Below are 24,053 nucleotides of genomic sequence, written 5' to 3' on the forward strand. Positions count from 1 at the left end.
ACAATAAAACAGTTGGGAAGAAAGGGAACCCAGCATCCAGCGGGAAGGGCTGGCTCCCGACAGCAGAGGACCAGAGGGACGATGAAGCCAACTAGGTGGGTGAGCTTCCTGCGGCTACGCTAACAAGGCACCACGAACTGGGCAGCTCGCACACACAGGCGCCTCACCTCCCGTCCTGGAGGGGGCCCCCCCGAAGGCTGAGCAAGCGCAGGGGATCCGGGGAGGCTGGTTCCCGTCCTTCCGGCTTCTGGACGGGGCCTCGCTCCTTGCTCTGGTCTGCCTCCCTCTCTGAGGACCCCCAGGACTCCGGGGGGCCCACCCCGATGATCCAGGACCACATTCCATCTGAAGACTCTTTGTCCCATCTGTAAGTCCAGAGGTCGAGTTCAAGACGTGCGCCTCTTTGGGGGACACGGTGAGCCTGCGCAGTCCCGCGGGTCAGTGCAGGAGACCCGGAGAGAGGGACCCAGGAAGAAAACACCTTCACTGGCACCAGCCGTGGCTTCCTCGCCGAGAAAACTGGGCGTCGGGGAGAATGCACAGGGCGTGCGCTGCCTGTCAGTGGGGCGGTGCTCCAGCGCACGCCAGTTCCTGGGACTGGGATGGCAGTGCCGGCAGAAGCACCGGGCTAACACTCATGCAGGGGGCGGGGGGACAAGGGCCGGAGAGGCGGACGTCCGCGAGTGTGGGGCTCAGTGAGGCTGCTCCGTGGGTGGGGCTGATGTTCACAGTGACGGGTCCCTGTGAGGTGGCAAGGGGGAGCGTCACTGCTCAGTGGAGGGCTGGTCTGCTGTCACGACCCCGGCGGACCCTCTGGCCATCTCACGGAGGGACAAGCCGGACGTAAGGAACTCGGGGCCTGGTGGCACTTTCAACGCTCTCTGGCCCAAGTCACTCAGGCTCCGCCCTCCAGGCCCTCGGGCCCAGTTCCCAGGATAACTGGGGGCAGATAAGGAGCAGGCCCCCGGCCCAGTGGAGGCGGCGGAACCCTCTGTGGGACAGGAGGCCTGCTCCTGCGCGTCTCTGCTGTGTGGCCCTCCACCCCCAACTTCGCAGCCGCTCCTGCACCGCCTCTCGGTGCTGCCGGTGAGAGGCCGGCACAGCCCGGCTGGGTCTCTGGCTCTGGGTTTCACGGGGCCCAGGTTGGCAGCGTTGCAGGGCGAGCTCTTGAGGCTCCAAGAGAGGTGGGCCCCGAGCTCACCAGTTGGCGGCAGGGTTCAGCTCCTGGTGACTGGGGCCTGAGGTCCACCCTTCCTCTCGGTCTGCTCAGTCCCTAAGGGCAGGTGGCCCCTCTGTCCTTAAGGCTGGCTCTGGTGTGTCACCTCCCTGTGCCAGCCAGAGCAAGGGCTCTGCACCAAGGGCCCTGATTAGCCTGCGCCCTGCGGGCAGTCTCCTCCGGGCAGGCTCAGAGTCGACTGGTCGGCCGCCTGAACTGCAACGCCCAGCCCCTCCTGCCCCGGGGTGGGGGGGGGGGTGAGCTTCGAGGCTCTAACCACAGACCTGGGTGGTCTCGCAGACCGGATGCCGTGCAGACCAGAGGCTTGGCGCCGAGGTCCCGGTGTGGGCAGCGCCGGCTGTCCTGGCCTTCTCTCCGTGCCTGTGCCAGATTTCTTCCTCTCGAGGACACCAGGCACACTGGAGGAGGCCCACCTTAGCAGCCCCCACTCGCTTCATACCCGGAAAGAGCCTATTTCCAAATTGGGCCACATTCGAGGTACAGGGGTTGGGGGTCCAACATATGAACTCCCGAGGGGTGCAGCCCAGCCCCAACTCCTGTGAGTGCGTAATCCTGGGGACCGCATCGTCCCGTTTGGTCCTGGGGCCACAGCAGGCAGGAGCCAGCCCAGGTTAAAGGAGTGAGTGGCTGCTGCTCACCAGACAGCTCGATGCCTGGACCGAACAAGCCGGAAGGCCCCGCCGGAGGCCATGGGCGGGTCTGCCCCAGCCAGGTCTGTGCTGTGCCCCGTGGAACGCCCAGCCCCAGCCCCCACACCCAGGGCTCTCACCGGGCACCACCTGGGGCTTCCTAAGCTCTGGGGGGTCACCCCCTCCCCTCCCCAGTGCAGGGCGTGTGTGTGGGGACAGCTGGCCTGGCCACCAGCCCCAAATTTCTCCCTGATGTTTGCTGTCCCCAAACAGCCGTGAGGTTTCCTGGCATGTGCTCGTCCTGACCCCGATGGAGTGGCCTCGGTGACAGAGACGTACTCTGCCATGGTCCAGAGACCCGAAGTCCAAAATCAGCATCGCTGGGCTGAGACCCAGGTGCGGCGAGGCCGGCCGTGCCGGCCCCCCCCAGGCTCTGGGGAGGCCCCCCACCTCCATCAGTTTCCGGGGCCGCCTCTGTGTTAGGTCTCCCTTTGCTTCTCTCTGTTCTTTTTTTTAAAGTTGTGGCAAAACATCCGTAAGAAAATCGACCACTTCAACCTTTCCTGCCTCCCTCTTGGAAGGACACACGGGATGGCCTTTCGGACACCAGGACACCCTGCAAGGTCAGAATCCCCGACGTGGCCCAGGCTGGTTGGACAGCGTCTTGCAAAGTGAGAGGCCATCAGTTCGATTCCCGGTCCGTGGGTTTGGTCCCCAGTCGGGGCGCAGACGAGAGGCAAGCGGTTGATGTTTCTCTCTCTCCCCTCCCCTCTCTCTAAAAATAAGTAAAAAACTTAAACTGCTTCACTTGGCCACCTCTGCAAAGTCTCTGCCACGTAAGGCCACATGCACGGGCTCCACGGGTTAGGACCATGACAGCTTTGGGGGCTGTTGTCAGAGGCCCGGGGAGGGCCCTGCCTGGCGGCCTCGGGTGCCCTGGGCACCCCTCCTCCTGCCCAGAGAATCCAAAGTGAGGAGACCGGGCCGGCGCGGGGGCGCCGGTGCGGGGTGTCACAGCCTCCCAGGCATTCCGGCCACCGCCGGGCCCCAGCGGAGTCCTTGGCCACCTGTCCCTCTGAAAGGGCACACAGGCCACCTGTCCCTCTGAAAGGGCACACGGGCCACCTGTCCCTCTGAAAGGGCACACGGGCCTGGGGTCCCTCTCCCTGCTCCCAGGCAGCCCCCCTGTCTGGGCCCGGGTGAGTCACTGTGGCAGGGCCCCCAGAACAATGGCAGAACTTGTGGGGCACGAAGGGGTGAGCGCCCAGTTAGCCAGGCAGGGGGTCTGGTGCTCTCCAGGAGGCGGGTGGGCAGGCGAGATGACGCCCCCCCTGGCCTGTCAGCAGCCCCGCGATGGGCACGGACCGGATGCTGGGGGTGGTCAGGAGGGAAGGGGGCCACTCGGTCAAGGCTGCGATTGATGGTGGTCTTGCCACTACACTGCACGCCTGAAACTAATACAAAGGAATACCGAATGTCAACTGTAATTGAAAAATAAAATTAAAAAAGAGCGGGGAACCAGGACACGAGCACCCCATGGGCTTGGGGTGAGGGTGCAGCCAGAAGGGACCTCTGGGCCTGGAAGGATCGAGACATGGAGGCCTGGCTAGGGCCCCTCCGGGCTGGGGGTCTGTCCCTGCCAGCACAGGGCCATGGAGGGGAGCTGGGGTTCCATGTCTGTCTCCTCACCTGCCCCCCCAAACCCCGAGCAGCCTGCACTGGGCCTGGGCCTCCGCCTGCTCCAGGTGCCCTCGGCTCCTCCTGTGCCCCCGACCTGCGTCCCCCATCCTCACCGCCCCTGGGGGGCTCACTGGGAGTGACCCCACTGGGGCTGTGTCCCTTGCCTGCCCAGTGGCCTCATTCCTGGGCTGCCACGGGGTCAAGGTCATGGAGGCTGCAGGCAGGCCCCGCCCCTTCCTCCACTGTGGGCGGGGGACTGGCCTGGGAAGGTGCCGATGGCTGGGTGGGAGCGGGGCCTCTGTTCTGGGATTTCACTTTCAAGCACATTTGCTTTCTTTATTTTTTAAGAGATTTTATTTATTCATTTTTAGAGAGAAGGGAAGGGAGGGAGAAAGGGAGAGAAATGTGTGGTTGCCTCTCACACGCCCCCAACTGGGGACCTGGCCCACAACCCAGGCATGTGCCCTGACCGGGGATTGAACCCTCGACCTTTCAACCCCCACGCCAGTCAGGGCTGGAGCACATTTTCAGCCAATTTAGGGCCGGTCCAGAGAGCAGCCCAGCAGGAGGACAGGCTGTTATTCAAAGATGATCCCAGCTGGCCGGGGGTGGGGGGGGGCCCACTGACGGGGCGGTGCCCACCCTGCAGCCCCACGCCGGGGTCTCCCCCAGCAACCCGACAAGGGTCAGGCCCTGCATTGCTGGGACCCCAGCTTCGGGGGCCTCCGCACCGCACCTGTGCCCTCTGGTGGGGGTGTCTGTGCCCTGCGGCTGGTGTAACAGACTGCCACAAACTGGGGCCTTCCCACAACAGAAATTTACTTTCATCTCTGAGGCCGGAATTCAGAAGCCAATATCCCAGGGCCTCGCTCCCCCTGGAGTCTCCTGGGGAGGGTCCTGCCCGCCCCACCCCAGCTCCTGGCCACATCACTCCAGTCTCTGCTGCCTTCCTGTGGCTTCTCCTGTATGTGGTCCCTTCTCTTCTTACGAGGACACCAGCCCTTGGAAGGAGGGCCCACCCTAATCCAGGATCATCTCATCTCCAGAGCTTTACCCTAAGAACGTCCACAAAGACCCTATTTCTAAAACACCACAGACCCCCTCCTACTAGCTGTGCCACCCCGAAGGGGGCCCTTTCCTGGGGGATCTGCCCCTGTCGGCCAGGTGACAAGCCCGGTCTGAAGCGGAGGGGACGCTCCCTGCTGGCCCCCAGACTGACATTGGAGCACAGCTTGGTCCCAACTAAGTTCCCTGCCGTCCAGTGACAGTGTCACTGCCGCACCCCAGCCCGTGGACTGAACGTCCAGGCCCCTCAAACCCATGATGGCGAGAGGGGGTGGGGCCTGAGGAGGGGCTTAGGGTCAGGTGAAGTCACGAGGGTGAGCACCTTGTGGGATTCCTGTCCTTACAGGGACTGGAGCTCTCTCTGCCCCTCCCGGCTCCCACGCATGCGCCTTACGAGGGCACAGCCAGAGAGCGTCCCAAACCCAGAGTGGGGTCCTGCCCAGCACCACCGGCCAGGCTGCCGGCGCCCTGACCTCAGTGGCCAGCCTCCAGGCCGTGGGCCTGCTGTCTGTGGTGTAGGCCCTGGATTGTGGGGCCGGGAGACTCAGCCGAACACTGTTGCCTCCCCCTGGCGTTGCAGGGGCCAGGCTGCGAGCCCAGGACACCACACTGGCAGGTCCCTGGCCCATTGGGGGGGGGGGCAGATCCGCTGTCGATGTGAGCACAAAGCTGCTGGTAATTTTCGTGATGCTGGAGGGCGCCGGCCGCCCCCTCACTGCGTGGCGGGTTTTGCTGTACACTAACTCAGGAGGACTTTGCTTTGGCATCATGCACTCAAGTCCCCCCCTCCCTCCCCCCCCCAGGCAGGTTCAGAAGCAGTGAGGTGCCTGAGACACACAGGCCCCGGCCACAGGGGGACGCCTGCCTCGCCATCCCTGGGTCTGGGGGTAGGAGGGGGGTGGACGTGGGTGGTGCCAGGACAGGAAGGACAAACCCAGGCAGGCCCTGAGGTTGGCTGCTGGCTGGGCGGGAAGGAGGGGGCAGCCCCCAGCCCTTCAGAATGGGCCGAGGGCCTCCGTGTTCAGCCCCCACCAACCACTCCAGGGCGGGCAGCGCTGCTCTCCAGCCCAGCTCAGCGACGCTGTTTTCAACAATCGCAGGTGAGTGGCTCCGAGTACAGGCTGTTCCTGGAAATGCCACTCCCTCCCGCAGGGCCTTCATCCCATGGGAAGAGCCTGGCTCTGTCCCCAGCCACCTGGGACCCGGGCAGCCTGATCCACTTCTGCTCAGAGGTGGGGGTGGGCAGCCTCTGGTGGAGCCCCCAGCCTCTCTGGGCCCAGGCTGGAGGGGCCAAGGTCAGGAGCAGGCCCTGCCCAAGCTGCTGCTTCGGACAGTGCTCCCGCTGGGCCAGGCAGGGGTCTGTGCTCACGGCCCCCACGCTCCTGGCACAGCGGGCCTGCCTGTCCTCCCGCCTCCCGGCTTGCTGTGTGAAACAATATCAGTGTTGCTCAACTCCAGAGAAGCATGTCCACCCACCCTTTGCTGTCAGAGGGGCTCAGGGACAAAGGTCGTGGGGGCCTGGGGAGCTGCTGGACCGTTGGCCTCCCCATCCTCCCTGCTGCAGGGCTCCCCACACTGAGCCCCCCAGTGCCTGTAGCCTTGGCCCCTGATGGTGCTTACAGCCGGTCCACCCACCTGGCCTGGGAGGGGGGGTGGACGCAGACCCTGGCGTGGCCCCTGCCTATTATTCTGGGAGCTTCAGGACAGCTGGGCTGCCTGCAGGCTGGGAAGGCAGCAGTTCCCAGGATGCTGGCCAGGGGGCGCCAGTGGGCAGGCCTCTGCCCCCTACCTGGGGCTTGCCCACCCCAGCCTTTTGGTCATTGTCTCCTTGTGGGGGACAAGCCCGTGGGTGGCTGCCATGTCCTGCACCTCATGGCCCCTTCCTGAGCCGGAGGGGGTGGGGCTGAAGCCTCTGTCCGTGTCACAGACTAAGGGTCAGTGGTGACCAAAGCCCTTTCTCTCCCCTCTGTCCCTGCTGCGTCAGAGCCACCCTTTTGGGGGTTGGGGGTTGTTATCCGCCCCCTCGAAGAAGGTTTCACAGCCTGGCTGGGGGCTGCAGCCCCTGAGCCATGGAGGAGGCCCTCGGACCCCGAAGCATGTCCCCGGGATCACGGGCTCAGGTTTCCAGGCGCACGGGAGGGTCAGTGCTGACCAGAGGGGCCAGGGCCTCCCGAGCTGCTCCTGGGCGAAGGGGCAGCGAGCTGTCCAGACAGGACGCCCCGGACCTGGCCCGCAGGCAGTGGGGAGGTTGCCCCAGGCCCTCTGCTGCCCTGGGAGGCTCTGCCCCACTCCCCACCTGGCTCCCTGGAGAGGCGGAGCAGCCTCCTTCGCCCACGTGCGCCTGGTCCTCCCCACCCAAGGCCACAGGCGTGAAGCTGTGGCGGCTGGAGGCTGTGGTGACTCATGGCTGTGGCTTTATTTCCCTGGAGAACAGCAAGCCCACAGCCCTGCCCACCGGCTGGCTACCCAAGGAGCCAAGGTCAGGGCGATAATCCCCCGCCCCACGGAGCCTGCCCTGGGCTGTGGGGGGGGTGGGCAGAGCAGGGTAGGGAGGGATTCTGGGCCGGAACTGAGAGAAGGCTGTGGGGGGAGGGGGGGAGCAGGGTCTGCCCCGTGTGGGAGGGGAGGGAGCCGGCTTAGTCTCTGCCCCAGATGCCCCCTCAGCGTGGCTTCACCCACCCACACAGACCCAGCCACTGCAGCCAGACCCCCATCCCGGGCCCTCCAGGGCTCCCGTAGGACTGTCCCAGGGCCCATCCAAGCCCGTGTGAGCTCCCCGAGCACCTCCTGAGTGGGCCCAGGACCGGCCGGGGGCCTAGGCAGGTCTCGGAGCCTGTCCCTCCCAGCACCTCCTCCCCCGGGGCTGGGGTAGCAGCTCAGAGCCCAGCTGCAGCCCTCACATGTGTGTCCTATGAACGGGGGCCAGCCCCCCCCAGAAGCCCCATCCTGGTCCCCTGCACTGCCCACCCTGTGAGACCTGGGGGAACAGCCCGTGAGCACAGGGTTCACAGCAGAGCTGGGCCGGCCCTGACACCCCAGCAGCTGCCCCGGGCAGAGAAAGTTTGGGGAACGAGACACATCTCCGTGCAGTGAGTGAAGGAGTGGCCCCCGCCCGGCCCCACAGCCCCTTTGAGGTTCCCTAGCCCCTGCCAGGCCCCATGGCCCCCAGTGAAGCCCTGAAACCCCTTCCCGACGCCACAGTACCCACCAGGCCCCAGAACCCTGTCGAGCCTGGGCCAGGGGAAGGGGAGTGAACACTAGTGGGCATGGGGTTTCCTGCTGGGGTGATGGAATACTCTAGAACCGGACAGTGCACAATGTTGAAAGTGTGCTAAATGTCCCCTGTGGTACATTTCATGTTTTGTGTAGTTCACCGCAATAAAACCTCAGGCCACAGGGTCCAGGGCATCGTGGCAGGTTCGGTGCCTGCCAGGCTCCCTTTCCCCAGGGTTGGGGGGGCCCCCCAGGCAGACACGCGCCACCCACTCCTGAAAACAGAGGGCTGTGTCACTCTGATTGCATCAACCTGGTCACTGGCCTTTGTCAAGGCACCCTGAGCCCGAGGGGGTGGGGGGGCAGAGGCGGCCGCCATTCCCGGACCAACCGCAGCAGTCTCTGGGCTGCTGTTTCCAGGAATTGACCCGGTCACAGCAGAACAGGCACCGAGGGGCTAGTGCCAACGCGGAAGATGCTGAACACGGCGCTTGGCTCAGGGAAGCCCCAGCCCTGCCCGGGGTCCCAGGAGGGCAGGACAGCCTGCAGCCCCATCCACCTGTCCCCACATAGGGAGTCGAACGAACTCTCCCCTGGGTCTCATGTTCCCGGGTGGGTCTATTTATGGCTGTAGCACTCAGCCCAACAAGATGAAACAACCTCTCGCTCAGAGAGCCCCTTGCTGGACCTGAGCCCCTTGATCCCGAGTGGTGAGGGCGCCGGCCTCCAGCGCCCCTGGTGCACTACGTGGAGAACCGGACTGCGGGTCGTGTGGGGTCTGCCAGGCGGCCTCGTGTGCACTGGCCTCGCAGGCTGACCTTCCCGACTGACGCGCTCTCCCAGGGGCACTGTCACCGGACTCCTCGCAGTCCTCACAGTTGCAAACCTCAGCGCCCTGTGCTTTGGCTGGACACCCGCATTGTTAGGGAAACCGGGGGCTCACCGGCCCAGCCCCCCAACACGCTGCCAGGAAAGCGCTCCCCCCAAGCCTGCGGGCTCCAGCCCCAGGAGTCCTTGGCGCTGCCGTCCCTGGCAGGCGACACAGCACCTCCCCCGAGGCTGACAGCGGGAAGGTGCTTCGCCGAGACAGCTATTTGGGGAAAAGGCAGAGGGAAGCAACATTTCTCCCAGCCTCCTGCCAGCCCTCTCCGCACAGGACTTATTCCCAAGGGCTCCTTCCGGGTCCTTTACAGAAAGGCGTAGGTGCATTTTGCTTGTGTCTCCCCAGGAGAATTTGAGGCGAGGGAACATTGCCACCCTCAATTAAGTGACCACAAAATGAGCTTGAAGGACACGATCGCTTCATTAATAATAAATGACCACCAGCCCTCCGCCAGACTGGGAGCCTCAGCCACTAGGGTGCCCACAGCCCTGGTTTGTCCCCCAAAGAACAGAGCTGCGAGCAGGGCCGAGGTGCTGGGAGAAGACCCGGGGAGACGGCTCAGCACGGAGCACCCCGTCCCATCCCCAAGGCGCCCCCGCCCACCCCACCGCACCTGAAACTTCTCGGGTCCCAGAAGCCGGAAAGTTGAAGGGCCCCGCCGCTTCAGCACCGCGGACAGCGCCGGACACACTGCGCAGACCCCGGCCCGCCCTACCTGTCGTCGTTCTGGAAGTACTGGTCGCCTAGCAGCAAGTCCCGGAAGCGGTACCGCGGCGGCAAAGGCAGCACCTCCGAGTCCAGGTCGCTCATCTTGAGGCTGGCAGTGTCCGGGGGCCCGCCGTTCCCGCGGCTGCCGTCCCCAGCGCCGGGCTGCCTGCGGGCACACGCCGGCGCTCCCTCAGCTCCTGGCGCGCCCGGCGGGCCTGCTGCGCCCCACTGCCCCGCGCACCCCTGCTAGACCCGGCCCCGCCGCGCGGCGCGCCAGCCCCGCAGCCTCCCTGCCTGCTCCCCTGGCCCCAGACCCAGGCACCCTCCCTCCCCCGCACAGAACCTCCCCCTTCCTGCGCGCAGAACCGGCCCCCTGCCCGCGCTGACCTGCCCCTGCCAGCGCTGAGGCCACCGTGCCCACCACACCCGCTGGGCTCACTCCGAGGCACCTCCAGGGCACAGGTGAGTTTTGTGGCCACCAAACTCAGGGGCAGGCAGGTGCCCACACCACCTCTGAGCCCTCCCAGAGCCGCCCCCCACCTGCCAAGGCTACCTGCTCTGCCTTCCCCAGAGTCAGAAACGCCCACCTCCACCCGGCCGCCTCCTCTCAGACCCGGGGCTGCGGTGTTGGGGAGGGGCCAGGAAGTGGGAGGCACTCCTCTGTGGCCTCCCTGGGGCCTGGCAGCCTAAGTCGCATCAGAACCTGGGAGTGGGCGTCAGTGGGGGAGGGTCGAACCCTCTGGGCCAATGTCTCCAGCCCCCAGAGCTGAGACCTGGCTGTGCTGGGGCTGAGGGCTGGGGCCAGACCAGGTCCCAGGAGGGTCCTTCTGGTCTGCTGCCTTTCCGGGTCCGAGCCTCTTGTCTTCTCGGGCTATTGCGCTTTCCCTGGCCCGTCCCCACGCCAAAGTGAGTTTTGGCTACTGTTACCCACATGCGGCAGAGGGGATGGGGGCCAGCAGGCCACCAAGCTCCTAACTTCTGGCCTCCCAGTGCAGCAGCGCTCAAAGCCCTCGGGACATCTGCACCAGGACCTCTGCCCACCGCCCCCCATCAGGAGGGCCACTGCGCAGCCATGAACCGGAGCCCGGGTGGGGACTCAGGGCAGACCCCAGGGCTCCGACCCCAACCAGCACCCTGGACTCCTGGTCCTTTGGCATCAGCTGACCACCCAGGCGAGCGCACGTGGCTACGGCTGTTCAGTGTGGGGGACCCTGGAGGGCCCTTCTCAGCCCCCCAGGGGGGCAGAACCGGCTGGGGGAGAGGGGGTTCTCCACCCCATTGGAGGTTGCTGACCACACACTGAGGAATGGTTAGGGCAGGAATGGTAAGGGCAGGCTGTGCCCAGAGGCCGGAGTGAGGGCCACTCACCTGGAGCAGGTGGGTGGGCACCTGGCTACCCTCCTCTCTCTGCTCAGGCCGGGACGGCAGGCACATCCCCTGAGCCCCACCCCCAGGGCCCGTCCCTGGCCCCCACCCCCAGCGTGACAGCACCCCCTTCCCACAGACCCTCGGTAGAGGCTCAACAACCGTCCCCGCCCGTCCGCCCGAAGCTGCTTTCCTGGGTCACAGGTCCAACCCCAAGGAGCTGGCAGCGTTTGAAAAATAACATTTTCCTAATTGCATCAGCGTGGCTTGTGTTTGTCCTCAGTCACAAGCTGGCTGGGCCACAGGGGGCCTCACAGCTGGGGGTAGGGGCCGTGTTTTCCTGGCTTTGCCCCTTTCTTGCTGAAAACCCCTTTCCAAGGCAGAGCCCGCGGGCCCGGCCCCCCGGGCACGGCAGTCGTCCCCACCGCAGGTCGGGTTTCCTCCTGGCCTCCAGGCCCCGACGTGGAAGTGCTGGTGGCAGACCCCAGAGAACGGGAACTCCATGTGCTGGGGGCACACAGGGAAGGGGGCGTCTGGGAGTCAGAGCCCTGCACCCCTCTCTGGATGCGGCCGGGGGAGGTAAGTGGAGCACGTGCCCCTCCACCCTGCTTTCTGTGTGGCCGCGACACTGAGCACCACCATGAGTGTGGCGGGGAGCAGACGCCCTGCCCACGTGGGCACATCTGTGAACACAGGAGGACCCTGTCCATGGATCCTGTGGATGTGAAACACCCAGCACAACCCTGCTCCGAAGGGAGGCCACGTGGGGAGGTTCCTCTGGGCCCCCAGCAGGCAGATGAGGCACAGATTGTCCCTACTGCTCGGTGACCTCAGTTCAGGGGATGGAGGGGCGGTTAAAGGCCATGTCTCATCCACAGGGCCACACAGGAAACTGACCATGTGTCACTTGTTACTGGATGTGGGAACTGCCAAGGGACCACCTGCCTAGTGTCAGCGGTCCCTGGGCGGGCAGGCCACAGGGAAGAGGGCCTGTTCCTCAGCCTGGCACGTGACATCCTGAGAAAGTGGTCCCCTTACCCTCGAGGCTCCTTCTAGGAGTCCGGACGGGTGCTGTTCAGACTGACCATCTGGGGCCCAGGGTGTGGCAGGAACTTGGCCCCTCTCCTGAGACGCACTGTTTAGTGGTTCATACTCAGACCACAGTTTCCAAAGAGCCCGGAAAGCAACAGCAGCAGAGACTGGGGGTGCACATCTGTGCGCACACACGTGTGGGTGAGCACTGTGTGGCGTGCCCATTCCCACCCAGGGTCCAGGTGAGCCCCTTGGACACAGCGGTGTCACTGGGGCGGGGCAGTCGGGCACTGGGCTTGGTGCCCAGGAGAGTGGACAGCTGCCGGATGTCCCTCTGACCACGACAGAGCGTGGTGTGTCCTTTCCATAGTAATTAAACAGCCGCAGTGGGGCCAGGGGGCATCCCTGGGGAATGGGTTTGGCACTCATCGCGCCTTGGAGACGCAACAGGACCCGGGGGAGAGCTCGGATGCCTCACCAAGCCAGGTTCAAACTGGAGTCGTCAAAACCGATGCTTCTAGCGGCTTCCGCACACACCAGGCAAGCCCGGTGGGCAGGGAAGGGCTGGTGGTGCTGTGGAGCCTTGTCATCTTCCTGGACCATCCTTAAGCCCTCGGGCCTGACCCCACCCCTGCCCCTGTAAGCCAGCCTGAGAAGGGAGCGGTGTGCCCGGGTCACTCAGTGGCAGGTGGTAGGTTCACGTCCAGATCACAGGGCCCAGCCCGCAACCCCGGGGTGCCCAGGAGCACCCCGTCTTCTGGCTGCACCCTGTCCTCTGGCTGAAGCTGCCTGAGTGGCCACCCCTCTGGCCAGACACAGGGTGCTCACTCGCTCAGAGGTGCCTGGTGACCAAACCCAGGCTGGAGCTGAGCTGCTGGGGTGGTGCTGACCCCAGAGCTGGGGCCCATGTTCTGGGGAGCTCCCCGAGAGCCTGCCGGAGTGGAGGGCATGGAGTTTGCTCTGCCACAGCAGGGCCTGGGGGTTGCCCCTGGGGAAGGAACGCTGTCCCATTCACAGGAGGCCTGGCCCTGCTGAAGGGCAGAAGCTGCTGCGTTCCGTGACCCGAGGACTGCCATCTCCGCCTCAGATAGGCACTCCGTCCCCAAGGTGGGGGGCTCCTGTGGAGGGAGAGGGTTTGGAGCAGGGCACAGCACCATCTCCCTGGGGTCCAGGCCATGGCCACAGCGCCCAGATGGCCCCGCAAGGGCTCCCCGCCAGGCTGCTGGCCCCTCTGGGGCCCCGGCCAGGGCTTGTCTGGGGCCACTGCAGCTGCTGTGGACCCTCAGCTGTGGCCGGAGTGCCCACCAGGCGATCAGGGGAATGGGGACCAGCCTGGCTCTGCAATGAGTTCCTTTGCCCTCCCAGGGCCATGCCGCCCCCACAACACACGGGTCGGAGGGTCAGGGGCCCAAGGCTGTGCAGGGAAGAGCCAGATCCACTCAGCCCCCCGGGTCACCTCGGGTCCCCAGCTGCCCGCCCTGAGAGCTGTGACCACATGTGGCCACACCCACTTCCTCCTGTGCAGTCAGTGCGGATGCTGCCCAGAGCCGGGCCTGGCTTCCTGCCCAGTACGAGCCTGACTCCGTGCCGTATTCAAGCCCTGTCCCCTGTGAGCATGACAGGGGCCTGTGGGCAGGGGGGCGCCAACAGGAGGGTCCTGCACCTGCCCGCATGGAGAGCCCCTGCAGGGCTCGCCCACGGCCACAGGCGCCAGGTAGGTCCCGGCTGCAGCTCCTTCCTCCTGGAGCCTCCACGGGCCCGGAGGCGATGCCACGGCTGCCCTTCCGGGGAGGAGGCAGCTGGCTGAGAGACCGGTGCCAGCAAGGTCCTCGTGTGGAGCCCCTGGCTGTCTCACTGTCATCGTGCATGACAGTATGGTCAGCCAGCAAGGGCCGGTGCTGGGCAAGCCTCAGGGAGGCTGCCACCTTGGGGTGGTCACCACGCCCTACTGCTCAGGGCTTCGCTGCCCCACACAGGATGGGCTGGCTGCAAGGAACCCCAGTGGGAGGTCCCGACCACGAGTGGCCCCCTTGGGAGAGGCCTTGCCAGGCCCCCTCTCCCACCTGTGTCCTCCAGGGTCTAGTACGAGCCCCACCTCCGGGGCCAGGCCCGGCCCACTCTCAAACTCCACAGGAAGAAGAGGTTGGGGGTGAACACGGGTGCCCCCCACACGGTCTCAGCCTGGAGGGCTCCCGGGACACCCGTAACCACGCCCGTGTCCACGGGTGCTGTTCCCAGCCACACCCGCCTTGGGGCTCCACCGGGGGCCATGCGCACTGCTCCCCACCCCCCGCCAGGCAGGGGCAGCCCCCGGCTCCAGGTCTCCCACGGAGAAAGGGCGTGTGCACAGCTGTGCCTACCCAGCCACGTGTGTTTGGGGGCCAAGGCCCACGGACACGGGGTGTGTGCATTCCCTGCCCATCACCACTCCCCACCCACGTAGGTCTGTCCACAGAGGACCTGCTGGCACAGAGGAGCCCTGGCTCTCGTGGAAGCCAGCACAGAGGCAGGTGTCCCCGAGGGCAGCACGCCAGGGGCGCAGGCTGCAGGTTGGGGCGGGGAGGCGGGAGGAGAAACCTCAGGGGAAATGCTCCCAGGAGAGGGGGCCTCTGTCACTCCGGGCCCCTGACGCACTGACAGGCTGAGACACCCACGTGGCCGGTGGACAGGCCAGTGCACTCAGAGGCGGCGGTGGACCTGGGCCAGAGGACGCAGCTGACACCCAAGGACCCCCCTTGGATGGAAGCAGAGCTCTGGGCCGGTACCCCCTCACCATGACCTCTTCTCACTCACCTCACCACCCCCCTGAGCTGCTGCTGGGGGCACCTCTGGATGAAGGCAGAGCCCTGCGCTCCCTCCAGTCCCCCGACCAAGGAGCCTGCAGCCGAGAACCTTTCCCATGGGGCCCGGCCACTTCCTGCTGCCCTGTAGGCACTGCTCCCTAATATGGGCCTGGAGGGCCAGCGGGGACCTCCCAGGCATGTACCCTGGCAGGACGCCAGTTCGTGTCTGTGCCCTCTGCCCTCAGGGTCCAGAGGGTCCCACACTGGCCTGGAGGGCAGGGGTGCTGGGAACCGAGTTTGGGGAAAGGCCAGGCCAGGGGTTTCTGATGGGAAGGCGCCGGGCAGGAGGCAGCTCGGTGGGCCCTGGGACGCTGAGGTCTGCCCCCACATTGTCTTCTTCCCAGACAACGGCTGTCACCGCCAGGCAGAGGTCTCTGGACCTGGCGGTGGCAAGGGGTGTGCCCACTGACCGTTGGGGTGGCTGGGGCCTGGAGCCCCACATATAGTGGGAAGGCATGAGGTCCAGACTGAAGCCAAGCCCTGGGCCAAGCCTCCCGGGGCCCCCACTGCCTGGCTTCACAGCCCCCCAGTGGCCAAAGCAGACACTCGGGGTGAAGTGGCGCCCCCCCCCCCCCACTGGAACCACCACACGATGGCTAACACCATCCACCACCTTCCAGGACAGAGGCCTGCCTGAGACCAGACCACTGGATGCCAAGATTGACCCCGCTGTGAGGCCCGGAGCAGGAGGCCGCCCCAAAGGGCTCCCCCCACCTGGACCCCCACTTCGCCAAGAAGGGTCTTCCCTCTCTAGCTGAAACCACATTCCCTGAGCCACCTGGCCTTACCTGGGAGGTTGGGGGTGGAATCCTCGCCCAGCCGGCCCTTCAGGGGGAGGGGGTCCTGGCCTGGCCTGCCTGCCATCCCCATGGCCCCGGCACTGCCTCCGCACCAGCCCACCGCCCGGCAGTGGGTGTGTGCAGCGACAGAGGCCGGCTCTGACCTGGGAGGGGGAGGGGCTGTCCCCACTGGTGCCAGGAGGAGAGGGAGGTGTCTGAGGGGACTGAGCCCATCAGGCCCAGACCCTGAGGACACAGAGCTCAAGTCTCAAGTGGACCAGGCGGTCAAGCCGGGCAGGTGAACTGGGAGATGGGTCACCAGGAAAGGCGACACCTGGCGCGGAGGAGGGAGACGGGCAGAAGGGCAGCCGGACTACAAAGACCACAGAATTCGCAAGAGCACTCCCGGGACCACGCCATGCCTGACCGAGGTGACCTGGCTGGCCCCTCAGAGTGGCCCCGGGCGAGGTCCAGGCCACACTCACCTCACAGGGTTCCTCAGCTCTTCTTCCCAAGGACACCACAGGGACAGCCAGTTCTCGGGCACACGCTCCTCCCCCCAGCTGTACCCCCAGTGCCCCCACCGGGGCCAGGCCACTGCCGTCCTGCAGAGGGGCCACCCTGACCCTTGACACATGACTGGCAACTCCCCTGCCCAGCCTGGTCCCCGCCATAGATGACCCTCAGAGACCAGCCGCCCCGCCCCTCACTTTCCATCCAGGAGGCTGAGTCCTGCAGGAGAGGGGTTGGTGGCACCACCGGGCCTCAGGCCCAGGCTGCCCGCCTTTTGGGTCCCCTTGTGCACCCTCCAGCCTCAGAACAGCCTGATGGTGCAGGGCGCAGAGGACGGGGCTCTGCCCAGCTGGGGATGGTCACACAGGCAGGTGCGGGCTGTGGGTCACCTCGAGTCTGGGTCCTGGCACAAGATGAGGGGCAGACTCGTGAGTCTGTCCTCTGGGGCTGGTGGGACAGGGAGAGAGGCAACCCCCGCCGGGACTGTCACTCCTCTTCCAGAACCCTCCAGAGTGCTGTGCTCTCTGGGCCTGTAGCCTGGATGGGCAGGGTCCCGGTGACATCCCAGGACACTGACAGGGAGGGAGGGCCGAGCTCCCCGTCTCCCAGGCCACCCGAAGCCCTTGCCAGTTGCCCTGCTCCTCACACGACAGACAGTCGAGCAAATGGAACCCCGGGAAAGGGAAGTCAGCGGATGAAGGTCAGCAGCTGGAGACCAGGGCCCCTGCCCTTCCCTCCCTGAGAGCATGCCCACACCTCAATCTGGGCTCCTCCTGTGAAGAGAGGCCCTTGAAAACCCACTTCTATGTGGGGTCCCCTTGCCCCTCGCGCACAGCCCTGTCGTCCACACGCGGCAGCACCCCAGATGGCCCTCCCAGGCTCTGCCGAAGGGGCGGGGAGGCCTACGGGCGCAGCACCGCTCCGGCCCCCGGGGCCACACCTGCCCACACCACGGAGACGCTCAGCCCCGCATGCAAACATGGCCGCGCTCCGGCCACCTTCGCGTTAAGGACGCAAATGGACGGACGCTGCCGGGGCACCTGCTGGTCAGATGTAAGTGCCCGCCGCCTCGCCCGGGCCGGTCCTGAGGGGCGCCCGTTCCCCAGGGTGGTCAGGAAGGGCGCTCGCGGGTCCTGGCCCTGGAAGTGGGGATCTTGGGGATGAGGGGTCCTGGGGGTGGGAGGGCTCTGGGACTGGCGCTAACCTGGACCGGGGACCCTCCGCGCGGGGAAGGGCGCAGCCGACTGTACCTGGGGGCGCATCGGCCGTCATCGAACACGAAGGTCCGGTTGGTGTGGCCCCCGCCGCGCGCCCCCGCCCGCGCCCCCCTGTGGATACCCCCTGGGCTGCGCGCGCTGTCCGGGAGCGGCATGCGGGCCGGCGGCGGCTCGGACCCGGAGCCGAGGGAGAAGTGAGTCGGGAGCGACAGGCGACTTCTTTGCTCGCTTGGCCCCGAAAAAGAACACTTTTCTCTCTCGGATTAAGGGGTGGGGGAGAGCGAGTTCCGGGGTCGGGGTTGCGGCGCCTGGTCGGGCGCGCCCCCTGCCGGTCTCTCCGGGAATCGCGCTGGCGTCGGGCCGGGCGGGGATGAGGCAGAGTCCGTCCTAAACTGGCCCTTGTGTCCCATAGAGCTTGGTCAAACAGTTATCAGACCAGCCTCCCCACTCCCTTCCACCTGCCCTACAAGGTTCTGGAAACCTTCATCTCCCCCTCCCATTAGTTAAGACCAATTCCTTTCCCCGAAGACCTCCCACGTGCCCACCTCTGGGCCCCTGGACACCAGGCCCACGTGCCAGTGCAGGGCTGGCCGGGGCTCCCGGTGGACTCCAATTTGGCTTGCTGCCCAGCTGTGTCCTGGAAGTTACCATTTCACCCAGAGGATGCCCCCTTCCTGCCCCCTCCCTCCACGGGCTGGGAACTCCTTGAGGTCAGAATTCATGCTTCCAAATAACCAGTGCCCAACTCGAGGCTGTCACCAGCGGCACCCATGGGCCAGGAGGGGAAACCACACGCAAGTGGGAGCTGGGCTGACCCCCAGGAAGTGGGGCGAGAGGGCAGCGCTGGGGGATCGGAGTGCAGGCACCCAGGCGCCCTTCTCCCGCAACTTCTGCATGGGAAGCACTTGGCTTCCCGCAGGTTGCTCTGGTCCGGGGTAGAGGGCTGTGTGCAGGGGCCACGTGAGGGCAGCGGGCCAGGTGCAGGCTGACTGGGAAGCACGTGGGGGCGGGTAGCGTGCACGTGAGTGGGTGGGGCTGGCGGACGCGCAGGCGTGTGTGCGGTGGTCTCAGGCTTAGTTACTGCCTCCGCAGCTGTGTGCTCATGGCGTCGCAAGGTCCCCAGCCCAGTGCTGGGGTTCCCCAAGTACCCGTCTCAGGGGGCTGCAGGTGAGGAATTGGGGATTGAGGGCGCCAGAGGAGGTGAGGTGAAAGGCCTCTGCCCAGGGGTGCTCGCGGTTTCCCGCCCCTCCCCTCCCCCTCAACGCACCTCCGCCCAATTCTAATGGATGGAGTCCCAGTCACCCACCCAGCATGGCTCACCCAGGGCAGAGCTCCCCCGCAACCCCAAACCGGGTGGGAAAGGCGGGAAGGGCGGAGGAGGGAGGAGGGGCCCAGGCTGTGTTCCTGGGCCACCCAAGCCCTGCCCTGCACCCGTCCGCAGATGCGCTCCCCTTCCGCCAAAGATACCCTTGACCGCATCTGGGCTCTGGTGGTTCTCGGGGTTCACGGAGCCTGGTGCTGTTGACTCTTCTTAGCAGCAGCTCGTCCCCGACTGGTGCCCAGTTCCACTGCAGGGACCCCGCTGGGGGATGCGCCCCAGTCAAGACCCCCGCAGTGGTGGAGGGTCCCACCTCCTGCCTCCCTCGGAACGTGCTCAGCGAGAGGGAGCGCAGGTGGGTGCCGATGGTGTGCTGGGTGGACAGGTTTCTAAAAGAGTGGGGTGGGAGTGGGTGGTAGAGGAGGCCAGATTTGTGGGCACAACCAACCTTCGGGCAACTTGGACTGCCGCGTGGCATCTGTTCACTAAGGGGACAGTTGGCCTATCCCCAAGGTAGATAAGAAAACCCATGGGGGTCAGGAGCCACTGCTGCAGCCCCCTCTTTGACCTGAAGCCCTGGGCTTCTTGAGGGTGTGCGTTTGGGTCCTCTGGACCCCGGACTCTGCCGGCGCCCACACCCTCCCCACACCCCAGGGCAGTGATGGTCCAGGCCTGGGCTGGCTGTGGCAGGGGCTGTGCCAGGACCTCAGTCTCTGTAGGACTCGTGCTGCTCAGAGAGCCGACCGTGGCCTTGGCCTGTGGCCCTTCTACCAGAGTGGCCCCCAGAGCTGCCCCAAGGGGGCTCTGGTGGCTGCAGTCCTTTCTCCCGGCCAGGGCCAGGCAGGCTCATGGGCGTTTGTCACTTGTCTGGAAGCAGGAAGCGGATCTCGGCGAGCTGCGAGCGCCTTCGGGCTCTTCTGCCGCAGTTCGAGGGCCGGCGGGAGGACATGGCCTCCGTCCTGGAGATGTCGGTGCAGTTCCTGCAGTTCGCAGGCCCCGCGGTGCCCGGCGGGGAGCAGCAGGCTGTGAGTGTGCACGGGCTGCGTCCTCTCCAGCACCTCCATGCTGGCGCAGGCTCTGCAGCCGACGCGCCTCCTGCGTCAGCGGCACTGTGGCCTCCACCTCCAGCCCTCAAGTCCCCCACCCACGGTGCCAGCATGGGGTCAAAGTCCCGTTGCCAGGAGGCCCAGGGCAGGCTGGGCCTTCGCCCTCCCGGCCCCCAGTCCTGAGGACCCCGGGTCCCCGGGCAGGGCGGCCGACCACGCACCACGGCCCGCTTTTCCTGTGGGCTCCCTGGAGACTGGGCCCGATTGCTGTGTGTGTTCTGATTTCAGGCTGTCACTCCCTCCGAGGAGGTGTGGTGGCACAAGTGGCAGGAGGACGTTCTGAAGCTGGCCCTGGCGCGTCAGAGCCCCACAGGCACACCGGGCCCTGGGAAGGGAGCACCCGTGACCATGTCCGTGTCCCCTGCGGGCGGGGTGCGTGGGGGCTGCGGATGCAAGCCCCTCAGGGCCCCTTTTGTCTCTGCCCCACCCAGGCAGCAGGACCCTCCAAGCCGTGTGACCACGGGCGTAGACCAGGGCAAGGCCCCCACGGCGGGGGCCGAGGTGCGGGACAGGCCAGCAGCACCCCCTGGTGAGCACGACTGGGTACCAGTATAGTCCTAGGCCCCCAGGAAGTGCAGGACCCTAGAGGGACTTGCTCCGCCCTCCTTGCCCCTGTGGCCGCTGCTGTGTCCAGCTCCCTGAGAGCGGCCCCCGTGCTGCAGCAGCTCTCTCTGCCTGTTCCTTGGTGGCACTGAGGCCAAGGTGTGAGTCATAGACCCAAGGCTGTCCCTTCCCCTTTGCTCCCTGACACCGCCCCCAGCCAAGCCCACAGGGCGCCTCGCATGCTGGACCCCTGCTCGGCTTGTTTGTCCCTCTCTGGACTGTGGCTGCTGGTGATGGCAGTTAAGCCGCCTGCACATGTTTGCCTGTGCTGTTGTCCCCGAGAGCCACAGGAGGCAGTACTGCCTTCCCACTCCCCCGTGTGCCCACCAAGGAGGGGCAGGTCTCGCCTGGATGGGGCTGTCAGCAGACCGGGGCACCAGGGACCTCGAGGACCTGCTCACAGGGCATGAGGCCACTAAGGTCACTCAGCGGGGAGCTGGGCTGAGCGTGGTGCCCCAGGTCAGGGGTTACAGGCATGTGGAGAGGGGAAGAGGGGCCTTGCAGCAGCGTGAGGCTCTCCAGGTCTGAGCCCCTGTTGACCAGAGGTCAAGGGGGCACCACCTCCAGGAAGCCTTCCTGGCCCCAGGTATCAGATGCCTCGCTGTTGGGCATTCACTTTCTCCTAGTCATTGTCTGCCTCTGCGCATCCTGTCCCATGTCCCATCGGGGCTCAGTGGGGAGGGGCTGAGGTCTTCAGGGGAGGACCGTTGCCCGGGCTGGAAGGCTGACCCATACCTCACTTCTCCCATAGGGCTGTCTGGCCTGGCACCATGGACCCCAGCCCAGAATCCCTCCAAGGTCCCGAGGGCACCCCCAGCCTGGCCTCCCTGCTCTCGGCAGCCAGCCTCCATGCTGGTGAGCGAAGAGGCTCAGAGCTGCCTGGGCCAGGCTGGGCCCCTGGCCGAGGGCACTGACCAGGCTGTGCCACCGGGCACCAGGTGGGTCCCTGGCCGGCGCATGCACCTGTGGGCACCGTCCACCCTGCCCTCCTGGGAAGGTCCTGCCCCTCACTCCCTCACCACGTGTGTGCACCGACCGCCAAGGCCCAGGCCAGGCAGACTCTGCTCTTCCTAACAAGTGTTTTTGAAAACATTTTCATCTTTCTAATGGTCCTGCGTTGACTGATAGTGAAGGGGCTGGGGCTTGGTGCACTGCCTGGGCCCAGGGAGGGAGCTGGGGCAGCGGGGCGGGAACCCACAGCCAGGTGCGCTCCGGGCCTCAGGCCAGAGTGGGGAGCTGTGGATCTGTGGGAGCCTGAAGCTGCCTCTTAGGGCCACACCTCGTCCTTGAGGACCCAGGCCGAGGTTTACCTGGGATCACCATGGCCGGTCTCTGCCCGTCCAGGTACGTGTCAGGGTGTGACGCGGAAGATGGGCTGTCCTTCCTGCCGACTGCCAGTCCTGACTGGTGGCTGGGTGAGTAGGGGACGCTGGTCTGGGCCCCCTGCTCCCTTCATCGGGGCAGGGGTTGCGGGAAGGTGCGGCTGGGTCCCCCTTGCGGTGTGACACCCAGGTCCCAGTGTCTGTCTCCGAGCTCTCATTTCTCCTTGCTGCTGTGTCACTGGGAGGAAGTTTCTCCGAGCTTGAGTGTGGCGCCAGAGCTGGCTCTCAGTGCCTCTGTCTGGGCTGAGTCCCCACCAGGGCACCTGGGCGTGTGATGGGCCGAGCATCTGTAGGGCTCCGGGGGGTGGGGGGAGCCTCCTCGGTCCTGAGCAGGGCCGGCAGGTGTGAGCCCCACCCCAGTCCTGGCACCTCAGGGCCCCATGCCACGGATGAGCAAAGGGCTTCTGAGTGCGGGGGGCGCAGATGGGCAGGGACGGGTGTCTCCCGCACACTGACCCACCTTCCGGCCCCCAGGGACCTGCCTGCTCTGCTCATGCGTCATATCTACTTCCAGGGTCCCTGGAGGGCAGAGGCAGCAGTGCCCTCGCTCAGGCCCCAGCCAGGAGCAACCCACTGGACAGGACGGAGCTGGGCTTCCTGGCAGACCCTGAGCTCAGCTCCCAGGAGCTCCCTGACTGCGCCCTGGAGACTTGGGGCTGGGACTTGGGCTGCACCAGCCTGGTCCTTCGGGATGAGGGGGACAGCATCTTCCCCGACTTCTTGGCCTACTAGGCAGCCAGGGACGGGCCTCGGGAGCGGCGCATGCGCGGGGTTGGGGGGGCATTTTACAGTGGGCCCGGGCTGCACCTGCGCTGTGGTACAGCGAGGCTGAGCATTAAAGGGAAGAACTGTTCCCAGAGGAAGCAAACTTCTCCGGTGTAATTAACGCCATTCGCTGTGCGGGCGGCTTGGCTTCCGCTCCCAGGGCTTTTGTTCCTGCCCCGACTTGGCCCCGTGGCTCCCGGAATAACCCAGCCTGGAGCTCTGGGTGGGGGGCCCCACAACCGAGTGTTCTGTGTCCCCGCCTGCTCCCCAGAGAGGTGGGCATGGGACCCCTTCCTCCTGCCCGTGAGACGGGTCTGGGGTCCCAGAGGGTCCATCAGGGTGGCCCTGATTCCCTCTCTCCAGGCTGGGTGGCCCAAGGAAAGGGTCTTCTCAACCCAAGGAGTGCTGGGAAGGCACAGGGAAGGGAGCACGGGGAGGAGGCCACCTGGCTTCAGTTTCGAACCCCCACTCCCCCGTGGGCACGGCTGCAGTCCCAGCTGCATCTGACCCCCAGGATCAGGGCGGGGGGATGCGTTATTGCGAGGGAGGCCCAAGCCTGTGTCTGGCCAGACCCACTCCGTTCCGTGTCCCACTGCCTTCCAGGCACAACAAGGCCGGTCTCCGGTCTCCAGACAGGCCAGCCAGGGGCTCGCCTGCTCTTCCCACATGTGTAGACACTGGGTCCTGGCTTCCGGGGGCCCCCGGGCCGGTCAGGGCTCCCGGACAGAGGATGACCTCAGAGCCCCTTGCCCGAGCAGCCCACCCCCTGCCCACATGCCCTCCACTTTCAGAGCGGAAAATTCCACTCATTCCCTCTGTGAGTCAGACAAAGGTGAGCAGTGACTAGTGTGGGAGGAGGCACTGCCCCAGAGGCCGTCGTCACAAACCCTGCCCTGGGGGCGGCTGCAGGGACCTGGGGAGGGGTCCAGGTGGGTGCCTGGGGTGGCTCTCACTGCTAGAGACCCCACATCAGGACCCCTGCAGGACCCCACATCCCCATGGGCTTCCGGAAGACCCTTGGGCAGAGCTGTGGCCCGTGAGCAGCAGCCCTAACTCTGGAAGGGCCTCCGTGGGCCTGGCAGCCGGTGTCCAGAGACGTCCCAACCCTGGAGCCTGAGGGGCTGGGCCTGGCTCAGGTCAGGCCGCCCTTGCCGCCCACTCCCACAGACTCACTTGAAGGGTGTGACCTGAAAGATCGCGCGTGTGCTTGAACACATGTGTGCCTAACATGCACTCCTGTGGACTCATACATACATGTGCCCCATATAGGCTGGTGCCTCCCCAGTGCGTGGGACACCCCAGGCCCCCTGACTCGGGCCTGGCACTGTGAACTGGGCGGAAGGTGGCTGAGTGCGTAGCATGGGTGACCCGGCTGGCCAGGGCTGCAGTAGGCAAAGCTGCTCCAGGCCCAGTGCTGAGCGTTTGGGTCCCGTGAGCTGGGAGGGGACCTGGGAGGGGACCGGGGACACTAGGGAGCTGTCGGGGCCACGCCCATGTGGGGTTGGGTGCAGGGCCCTGACGCCGAAGCCCCTGGGTCTCTGGCCAGGCGGCCCTGGGGGTCTGCTCGTGCCCCTGCACACTGACCTGTCCCCAGCACTCCACAAAGAAGGTCAGGGAGCTGGGACTGCAGCTTGCTCAGAGCTCTGACCGAGGCCCCAAAGGGCCGAAGATGGGACACCCCCCACCCCATGGGCGGTGAGGAAAATCCTGCCTCA

General features: G+C 66.0%; 2 protein-coding genes across 5 annotated transcripts in view; one reads left to right on the forward strand and one right to left on the reverse strand.

Annotated features, from left to right (window-relative positions):
* KCNT1 (potassium sodium-activated channel subfamily T member 1) overlaps positions 1-17,319 on the reverse strand; it is a 49,311-nt gene extending 31,992 nt beyond the window's left edge. For 2 of the 4 annotated variants that reach the window (XM_053667780.1, XM_053667779.1), the window contains exon 1: positions 9,423-9,517. In XM_053667780.1, the coding sequence (XP_053523755.1) occupies positions 9,423-9,517 (95 nt within the window). Of the gene's footprint in view, positions 1-9,422; positions 9,582-17,197 lie in introns of those variants that run through there. The other 2 variants (XM_037127740.2, XM_037127741.2) reach the window with 2 other exon arrangements.
* On the forward strand, positions 17,318-22,305 carry SOHLH1 (spermatogenesis and oogenesis specific basic helix-loop-helix 1). Its single transcript, XM_053667642.1, has 8 exons — positions 17,318-17,358; positions 18,700-18,837; positions 19,360-19,507; positions 19,817-19,938; positions 20,020-20,117; positions 20,943-21,129; positions 21,536-21,606; positions 22,088-22,305. Exons 1-8 carry the CDS (start codon positions 17,318-17,320, stop codon positions 22,303-22,305), a joined length of 1,023 nt encoding a protein of 340 aa, XP_053523617.1.
* The last annotated feature ends 1,748 nt before the right edge of the window (positions 22,306-24,053 follow it).

Source organism: Artibeus jamaicensis, unplaced genomic scaffold (assembly GCF_021234435.1).
Source record: "Artibeus jamaicensis isolate MK-2021 breed Jamaican fruit bat unplaced genomic scaffold, CSHL_Jam_final contig_471, whole genome shotgun sequence".
In the NCBI taxonomy this organism is placed as follows: domain Eukaryota; kingdom Metazoa; phylum Chordata; class Mammalia; order Chiroptera; family Phyllostomidae; genus Artibeus; species Artibeus jamaicensis.